Source organism: Carassius carassius, chromosome 32 (assembly GCF_963082965.1).
Source record: "Carassius carassius chromosome 32, fCarCar2.1, whole genome shotgun sequence".
NCBI lineage: Eukaryota > Metazoa > Chordata > Actinopteri > Cypriniformes > Cyprinidae > Carassius > Carassius carassius.
Window position 1 is genome coordinate 11,332,620 of NC_081786.1, and position 9,475 is coordinate 11,342,094.

Genomic DNA, 9,475 nt, shown 5'->3' on the forward strand with positions numbered 1-9,475 from the left:
CCTGTTGCCCACCCGCGGTGTCAGTGGTCTCAGGTCAGGCTTGGGAGTCTGGAGCTACTGGCGAGCCGCGCCATCCATTCCAGAGCGGAAGCCGCGCGTTCCTGCCTCGTGCAGTCATCACTTGCTCAGGATTCAGTAGATGATCAGGAGGGATGAATGAAGGTGTCTCGCGCCATTGGAATTTTGTGGGCGGTGAAAGAGTGGAAGAGAAAGTAAGGAACATGATCTAACTTTTTTATGGTCCGCGCCAGACTCTGGAACTGTGCAGCCTATATATAAGGGAGGTGATGGAGAGATGATGCACAGATCATCAGGGAGCTGAGCTGGCAACACCGATCGCTTTGGGACTCTAATTAACCACAGAGACAACTACACGTCACCACTGACAGCCTTACAGCAAAACGCACAACCGACGAGAAGACGCAAACTTCCAGATCACAGACATCATGGGACTGCTGCTTGTTGAAGAGCTGGTAAGTTTTGTGCTGATGCATGCAGTGCTTTCTGGGAGTCTCTTCTGAATGTTGACATGTTATAAGCTAACTTCAGGATTTCAATTGTTCGAATTTTGTGCAAGATAAATGCGCAAATGCGTGTTTACTTAGAAAAGCACATACACAAATTTATGCTGAAATCATAACGAAAACTAAAAAACGAAACGTATTAGCTATAAAGATATATAATAAAGAAAATTGGGTTGCACTATATTTTAAGGTGTCCTTGTTACACTGTAATTATACATTTAAGTACTGAGTAATATTAACGAACTACACATAGTTTACTTACTATGGTTAGGGTTAGGATTACTTGCATGTATAATGCATTATTTGTTTATTTTATAGGAATATACATGTAACAAGGACTCCTTAAAGTAAAGTGTTATCAAAAATTGTTTACTAAAATAATAAGCTACAGTTGTAATACAGCAATGCTCATTTTATTAAAAAATATCTATGAAATGCTAAAATTACTCAAACTGAAATCAATTTAACAAATATAAAGCAAAAAGAAAATAATAAAACTAAAACTTAACTTACAATTTAAATAATAAATTAAAACTATAAAATGAAAAGCAAAATATTAATATGCTGTAATAGTATATCAGTCGTACTAAAATAACTGTTTATTTTTACAGCATACTACAACTGTTGCATTTACAATGAAAAGAATTGAAAGACATGAGAAAAAGAAAGGCAGTAATAAAGAGAGAAGTTATAATAAGGAAAGACCACAAGAAAAATAATAATTTTATAATAAAATAAAATTTACTAAATAAAAATATATGAGTGTGTGAGTGGGATGGAGCAGTGTGATGTTATTAAATATCTGTCAGCGATTAAGAAGGATCCAGGGTGTCTAGAATGACCCAACTGCACAGGCCTGTTCTCCTATTTTAAACAACTGAAATGACACAAATGTTTGTAATTATTTTTTTAGGTTCTCAAAACAGCTGAACACTCTCTCTACCCCACCCACACAATCTCTAAATTAAACTACATCTGTTTTAAACTGCACGCTTGTTCTTTCCCTTGAAGCTGTTCAGTCCTTAGAACTGAGTATGTAAATGCTGTAGTCACACTAGACAGCAGTTGCTTGTGCTCCATTGACTTTAATACATATATACAGTATATGAAATCCAAGAATGATGAGTGTAATGTCCAATCTCAGGTCACTGGGAAGAGAGGTGAGGGAAAGGTGTCAGGAGGTGCCTGTGCAGAGGTGTTTGGTGCAGGAGAATATGAAACCAGCATCATCCAGGAGAAACAGGATGGACTTCATACACAACAGGACCTGAATGACACCACCCAGAATGACATCAAACCATGTGAAGAGAACCTCAAACTCAATGTAAGAATGAATACAACCTGATAAAAGTGAACATGGCTACAATTTCATATAGTAAACATGGTCATTTTTTTAGGTTGACCGATCAGGACAGCTAAAACTAGAAACTGTAGAAGACCTCTTCAATATTTTGCAGCTGAGGAAGAGGAGAAAGGAAAGGAAGATTCAAATGTCAAAGAAACAGCCAGAGCCTGATATCCTGGTGAGGAACTCCTTCCATAATGCATTACAAATATGGCTATATCATATTAATACGGCTATATCATAAAGATTTAACTAGAACGTCATATTATTTTAGCCTGAAACAGTGGACCAGGCTTTGTTCCTAAAGGCTGTCACAGAGAATAAAATGCCTGTTGTTGAGAAATATTTAGCAGATGGTGGAGACCCCAATGCCTGCGATCATGTGAGTGTGTAACACAAGAACACACACATCTTACACTTTCCTTCACTTGTGCTGTTCAGTCCTGCAGAATTAAAGGGATAGTTCACCCAGAAATGAAAAGAAAGACATTGAAATTAATAATAAACAAAACTGTTTGGTTACCAACATTCTTCAAAATATTTGGCCAATGACCAATATTTTATCCTCTTAATTTCAATTAACAATCAAAAAATGAATGGTTTTTGTAAACAATATCAGTACTGACTCTCTCGTTCTCTCTTTCAGTTTAAGCGCTCAGCTCTGCATAAAGCCAGTGCCCAAGGTCACATAGAGATCATGCAGAAGCTCCTGGAGAGTGGAGCATCCATGGATCAAAAAGACAAGGTAGCACAGATGGTGGATATGACTGTTACACCAGTGCTGCAAGAATATTATCTCACATTTATTTTTTATTAGAATTCTGAGATGCAATTTCTTTATCGCATGTTCATAGCTGGATGCCACAGCTGTGCACTGGGCCTGTAGAGGTGGAAGCCTGCCTGCCCTGGAGCTGCTTCTCAATAAAGGAGCCAAAATCAGCCCCAGAGACAAGGTAGATAGAAAGATCCTGCAAACATATTTCACGATATGGGTTTTTGGACATCATTTGGATTATTCTCATGCTTTTCATACTAAAGTTTTTATAGCTAACGATGATGAAGCAATTTTTATCTTTCTTGTTTTTAATGTTTTAAGTGTGCCTCTGGCAGCACTGTATTCTCCCCTCTTAGCACAAAATGTACAAACCAAAACTCTTGTTGTGTATCTTCAGCTATGCAGCACACCCCTCCATGTTGCAGTTCGGACAGGACATTACGAATGTGCTGAACATCTCATTCACTGTGGAGCCGATGTAAATGCGAAAGACAGGGTAAGTATTCTTTAATCGTTCTTTTCAAATATTTTCCAAAACATTGAGAATTTTTAATATGGTAACGTTGATATAATATATTATTTGATATGTAATATATCATAATCTAATTTTAAATGGACTATGTTTGTGAAATTTTGAACAGCAAATTTAAGATATTAATGCATTTTCCCACTTTTAGTTCTGCTTCTCTAATCCCATCGCATTTTGTTTGTGTAGGAGGGAGACACACCAATGCACGACGCAGTGAGGATAAACAGATTTAAAATGATAAAACTGCTGATGATGTATGGAGCCAGTCTAAATGCTAAAAACAATGTAAGTTCAATTAGAGTCCTTACCATGGGACCTTGAAGCTTACATGGTGCCCTCTAGAGACAGATTGAGGCACTACAGGATTCAATATCAAAAATATGATAAGAGAAAAAGGTTTAGTGAAAGTGAAGTGACATTCAGCCAAGTATGGTGACCCATACTCAGAATTTGTGCTCTGCATTTAACCCATCCGAAGTGCACACACACAGAGCAGTGAACACACACACACACTGTGAGCACACACCCGGAGCAGTGGGCAGCCATTTATGCTGCGGCGCCCGGGGAGCAGTTGGGGGTTCGATGCCTTGCTCAAGGGCACCTAAGTCATGGTATTGAAGGTGGAGAGAGAACTGTACATGCACTCCCCCCACCCACAATTCCTGCCGGCCCGGGACTCGAACTCACAACCTTTCGATTGCCAGTCCGACTCTCTAACCATTAGGCCACGACTTCTTTATATTGCTTGATTCTTTTATAAGTAACAATGCAAATAGCCAGTGCAAAAAGAATTGTCTCATACCATGTTTCTAAGAAGTCTTAGTTAGTAAATCTGATTAAATGGGTATGTTTTAGTGGATATATTTTAAAATTATCTGTTATTTACAGGATGGAAAGACACCAATGGAGACTCTGCTTTCGTGGCAAAAAGGTGTGAAAAACATCCTGAATAACGTTAATGAAGAGGAAGCACCTAATCCAAATGAATTGTTTTAACATCCATCTCAATGCTGAATTGTTATAAAATACTTTTTCTTTCTTTCTTTCTTTCTTTCTTTCTTTCTTTCATATTAAATGTGAAATTGAACAGTACTTTGCAATTTACGTAATGATGACGCTAATTGCTGGCAATAGAGTGTCTGAAATATTGATTAGGTTATTTGTAAATATTATTTTCTCAATTGTCTCATTTGATTTTGAGAGCAAATAATCTTTGGTGAGTGTTACAAGGCATTACCATGTGTGAGTGGTTGTTTGTTTGCTTGTTCAGGGTATTATTTTTTTTATATTTTAATTTCGTAACTTGTGACTGCATTTTAAAAATGTCCACAGCCGTTTGAGCAAATGAAAAAATGTCGACAGACTAGTGGCAGAACTACAAGTATTCAGAAATGGAAGAGAATGTGAATGCTGGTCTGAGAATGTTTATTATGATGGAAATTGTTGTAGTTGTTATGTAATTATGGACTGGATTTGAGAAAGACTTTGGCACTGGGTACATGGACATTACTTTTGGATTACTTCAAATTACATATGTAAATAAAGTCAAAAAGCAATATCTAAGTACTTTTATTTAACTAGGACTCTAAAATTGAAACTAATAAAAACTAGAGTAAAAACATAATATATATAGGCTATAGGCTATGCAGACAACTGGTTATACATTTAGTATTTGTCACGCTGTCTAGTCTCTGTTTCCCTGGGTGTCCACTAGTGGGCTCACTTCCCCTTAGGCACTTCACCGTAGACACTAGTATTCCACTAGTCTTGTCCCTTCATCACAGTAATTGCACTCCTGCTAATTGCACCAGGTGCTTTCATTTAATTGTCATTAGCCTCCCTATATTAACCAGTCCTTCCTGTTGTCTGTATGGAGTCCTTTCCTTTTGTATCCCAGTCTTCTCGTCCTCCGAGACCCCTCATTTTCAGAGTTCCCTTTCCTTTTCTGTTCCTTCGTTTGTTTTTGGACTGCTTTCTGGTTTTGACACTGGCTTGTTTTCATTACGTTTTGGATTACCCCAATAATAAATCATACCTGCAATTGGATCTCTCTCTCTCCCTGTGTCTTACTGGAACGCGATCATCACAGTATTACAGTTTTATTTTTTATTTAACATGTACAAGTAAAAATAAATAATTAATACACAAACTAAAAAAATTACACCATATACATATTAGTGTAGTTTAAAATAAGCCTACATGTGGAAATGTATGTAAAATGCCATGATCTTTCTTTATTGCATTGACTGATAAGGGGGGTGTGGACTCTCGTGTTAATTTCTACGTTTTCTAGCTCATTTTCCGCTGAAAAAAAAACACTTAGACGCAGCTGCAGTCATGCACACTATGGAATTTTAAACCACTAACAAACACTATATTTTAGCTAACATTATGACTTCCGCTAGTCGTACGCAGGGGCGTAGCACCAAATTTTGGGCCCTGGGTACAAACCATCTTGCTGGGCCCCCAATACCATAGTGATACCAATGGGTAAGGTATTGCATTTTTATCATAAAAACACTTAAAATGTAAACAAAATAGGCCACACTCTGATTAATATATTTTTGTTTTATTGTCGAAAGTACTACTTACTGAGATGACAAAAGGTCTAGCAGGTCCAAACCTGGACTAAATCAAATATACTGTAAAGCAGTTCTGAAAATGACCATACCAAATGAGAAAAACTTTGGTCTGAAACACAAACTAAATAATGTCAGTTTTTACTAAATGCCCATTGACGGGTCTTTGCATGCGCAAATTTGCTGATCAGGTCTTTAAAGTCCAGTTTTTTGCTAGCATTTGAACAATAGTTTTCCTGTGCTTATCAGTAAGAGTTGTTGGCCATAACCCTGGGTCCTCTGCCAATCCCTCTCCAGTATCCCCTAAGTCTCTCATTCTCTTCTCTTTCCTCTTCAGCTCTGTCCTCCTGCTCCTGACTACCTTCATCACATTCTTCACTTTCCCTCTGATCACTTATATGAATATCAACCTCATCTTCTATTTCTGCCTCTGCTACAAGAGGAAATAAGCAAAATGGGTACATTGTTATTGTACACATTTAAACTTTAAACTGTAAACTTTAAACTGTAATTAGTAATTACACTTTAAAGTTTAAATGTGTACAATAACAATGTACTAATTTTGCTTATTTCCTCTTAACACTTAATTACTAATTACTAAGTGTTAAAAAGCTCACCTTGTCTCACTGTCACACTCACATCCACCTCACTGTCACTGCTTTCACCTAGCCATGATGAGGGGCCTGCTGCTGCAGGGTCTGACTCTGAAACTGAAATATATGGCTTCAAATGGTTGCTAAAATATCCTTTATTGTCACAATACCTTTTTTTTAAAGTGTAGGCTAAGTACAAGATAATTGATGATTATTTGTCTGTTTAAAATAAATGCAGACTAGACTATAGAATCACAGGGTAAACTAATCGCCAAACTAGAGATTCAGTCTTTGAATTATGTTTTAAAATAAGTCATTTTTCAATCATTAAGATGTGCATTATTATACTGAGAACAATCCTGTACTTAATGTAAGAGCGTGTGCGAGCTAATTTGCATAACAATGCGGTAAAATAGGCGCTAACGATCGGTGTTTTCGCGGGTGTTAGATTTTGACAATGGAGGGAAATATACAGTGTTTTCATGTAAACTTCTGACTCTGAGAGTGGGGAGAACTGCAGCAGAAGAGGAGACAAGCGTTTAGGCAGCTGCCTGGAGTGGCAGTGTGTTGAGCTCCGTCTGCTTCTCACTCCCTGTTATTTACGTAAGGGATAATGTATAATGTTAGATTACATTATCCTCTGCTTCGTGTCGGGGTCCTGTTCAGCCTGTCGGGGTTGTTATTCGCTATAACGACCGCCTCTCTATACATTATCCCGCTTATTACATGGCTACCCACAAAATAAATAAATAATTTGCCACGAATTATTGATTTAAAAAGGAGTTTATTGATTTAAAAACGATTGTATTGCTTCCGCCAAAGAAAATAGTCCGTTCCGCGTCCATAGCAACGCGCTGTTTTTCATGGCAACGGTCTGTTATACTTCGCAGCGGTCTGTTATCAAGAAATAACAGACCGCATTCTACATTGGAATTCAGCCAAGCCATGTAATAATCAGAAACATTGTTTGCTCGCTATGAAGGGTGTGATACTATAAAGTATTGGTATATTATTCATAAATGCAAACATAAATGTATGCTATTCTACCGGGAGTAGATATTTATGTTAAAACAATGTCAATGCTTGATGATGCATTTGGAGCTCACCTCTCTTTTCAAAAAAATTTGTGAGCAACTGCTTGCCCTCATTTGCCCTTCTCTCTTTATTCTGCTTCTCTTTTCGTTTTTGAGCAGCCCCTGATATTCCTTTCTTAAGGAGAGACATGACTCTTCACGGCTCACTCCAGCTCCTGTCTCATCAACTGATTCAATCACCGCGGGTCCGCAGCAGAAGCACCTGACCTGCGGGTCGTACCATTTGCATTGATTCGAGAGGGGTGTGGGGCCCTGCACAGCATGAAAATGACTTTTTTATACCAAACCAGCGCCTAACTACAAGTTTAGTTTTGCACAGGAACTTTTTTAGTTGTACATAAATGCTATACAAATGTTAGTGCATGTATATGTATGTATAGAAAACTGACTTCTAAGGGACCCCCCCTGCCTCGGGCCCTGGGTACTCGGTACCCTTTACCCCCCCAGTCCGACGCCCCTGGTCGTACATGCGAATGTTCAAGTTGATTGAGTAGCCTTTGTTAAAGCAAGTCTTCATGCATAGTTTACGCTGTACAACTATGTTATTTCCTTTATCCTTTTTGAAGACAAAATAACTGTGAAATTTCAGACATGAAAACGTTTTTCCAAGCAGGAAGCATCATAATTAATTAACTGTAGCAGCGTCTCATCCAGTGTTTGAGGAGAACAATTGACGATGGGTGTTATATGCGCACGCACCAGCAGGTGGCTCACGTGAGTCAACTGTAATGACAAAAATATGGACAGTATGCCAATAATTAGGGTTGCCACCTTCAATACAGAAAAATAAGGGACGCCTGGGGGGGACACCTCTTGGGGCCACAATAAACACTGGTCCGATGACGTGCCAGTGGTGGTAAATCACAACTTAAAACATGTTTTCATAAAAAATACCACAAGGTTAAACACAACCTCAGCTATAACTTAACCGTGTGGTACAGCTGTGTTAACTCCGCTGCTGTAACCTAGAAAGGAGTAGGATGAGAAATTGCTAATGAACTTTAGTAATTGTATAAGGTGGCGTGAACACAGATTTTGGATAAAATATTTGTCATTATTTGCAGACAGTAACACCATCCAAACAGTGATACCACATAATGAATAACCGGTCTACAAACATTTCTAAATTCATGTAAAACACAAAAAAAATTTTTTATTATCATTGATAAGTTAATCTATTTATATAGTCTATTGTTAATTCTACAGTAGCAAATTGAAGAATGCATTTAAATTAGTTAGGGAAGGGAAGTCGTGGCCTAATGGTTAGAGAGTCGGACTGGCAATCGAAAGGTTGTGAGTTCGAGTCTTGGGTTGGCAGGAATTGTAGGTGGGGGGAGTGCATGTACAGTGCTCTTTCCACCTTCAATACCATCACTGAGGTGCCCTTGTGCAAGGCACCGAACCCCCAACTGCTCCCCGGGCGCCGCAGCATAAATGGCTGCCCACTGCTCTGGGTGTGTGTTCACAGTGTGTGTGTGTGTGTTCACTTTGGATGGGTTAAATGCAGAGCACAAATTCTGAGTATGGGTCACCATACTTGGCTGAATGTCACTTTCAATTAAGTTGTTTATTTGCTTCACATAGGCACTGTATTTTTATTATTACTATCCCTCTTATTAAAATAATGCTTTGTCTGACTGTACACCTTAACCGTAATAAACAAATCGGTAACACTTTAAAATAAGGTATGTAGTTAACTACATTAATTAACATTAACTAATAATGAACTGCACTTATACAGCAATTGTTCATGTTTGTTCATGTTAATTTCCACATTTAATAATACTTTATTAAAATCTTGTTAATATTAATGAACCGTGAAGTAACATGAACAAACAATGAACAGCTAACATTAACAAAGATTAATAAATACTGTAACAAATGTATTACTTACTCATTGTTAGTTCATGTTAGTTAATACATTAACTAATGTTTAATAAATGAACCTTATTGGAAATTGTTACCATCGTACCATAACATGATTCATTAACATTTTTAACATTATTTCTTAACAAATAGGCAACCTATGAAATCTA

At 37.7% G+C, this 9,475-nt stretch overlaps 1 protein-coding gene across 1 annotated transcript; it reads left to right on the forward strand.

The window, feature by feature from the left end:
- Positions 1-289: 289 nt before the first annotated feature.
- Positions 290-4,682, forward strand: ankrd1a (ankyrin repeat domain 1a (cardiac muscle)). The gene is made up of 9 exons (XM_059521033.1): positions 290-473; positions 1,669-1,848; positions 1,922-2,047; positions 2,144-2,251; positions 2,516-2,614; positions 2,724-2,822; positions 3,042-3,140; positions 3,360-3,458; positions 4,062-4,682. The coding sequence occupies exons 1-9, from the start codon at positions 447-449 to the stop codon at positions 4,167-4,169; spliced, it is 945 nt and encodes a 314-aa protein (XP_059377016.1). The 5' UTR covers positions 290-446; the 3' UTR covers positions 4,170-4,682.
- The last annotated feature ends 4,793 nt before the right edge of the window (positions 4,683-9,475 follow it).

Excerpts from the sequence above, each read along its gene's own strand:
- ankrd1a (XM_059521033.1), top strand. The coding sequence starts at position 447 with ATGGGACTGCTGCTTGTTGAAGAGCTG. Across the intron at positions 2,048-2,143 it reads AGCCAGAGCCTGATATCCTG|CCTGAAACAGTGGACCAGGC; the intron begins GTGAGGAACTCC and ends ATATTATTTTAG. Across the intron at positions 3,459-4,061 it reads GTCTAAATGCTAAAAACAAT|GATGGAAAGACACCAATGGA; the intron begins GTAAGTTCAATT and ends TGTTATTTACAG.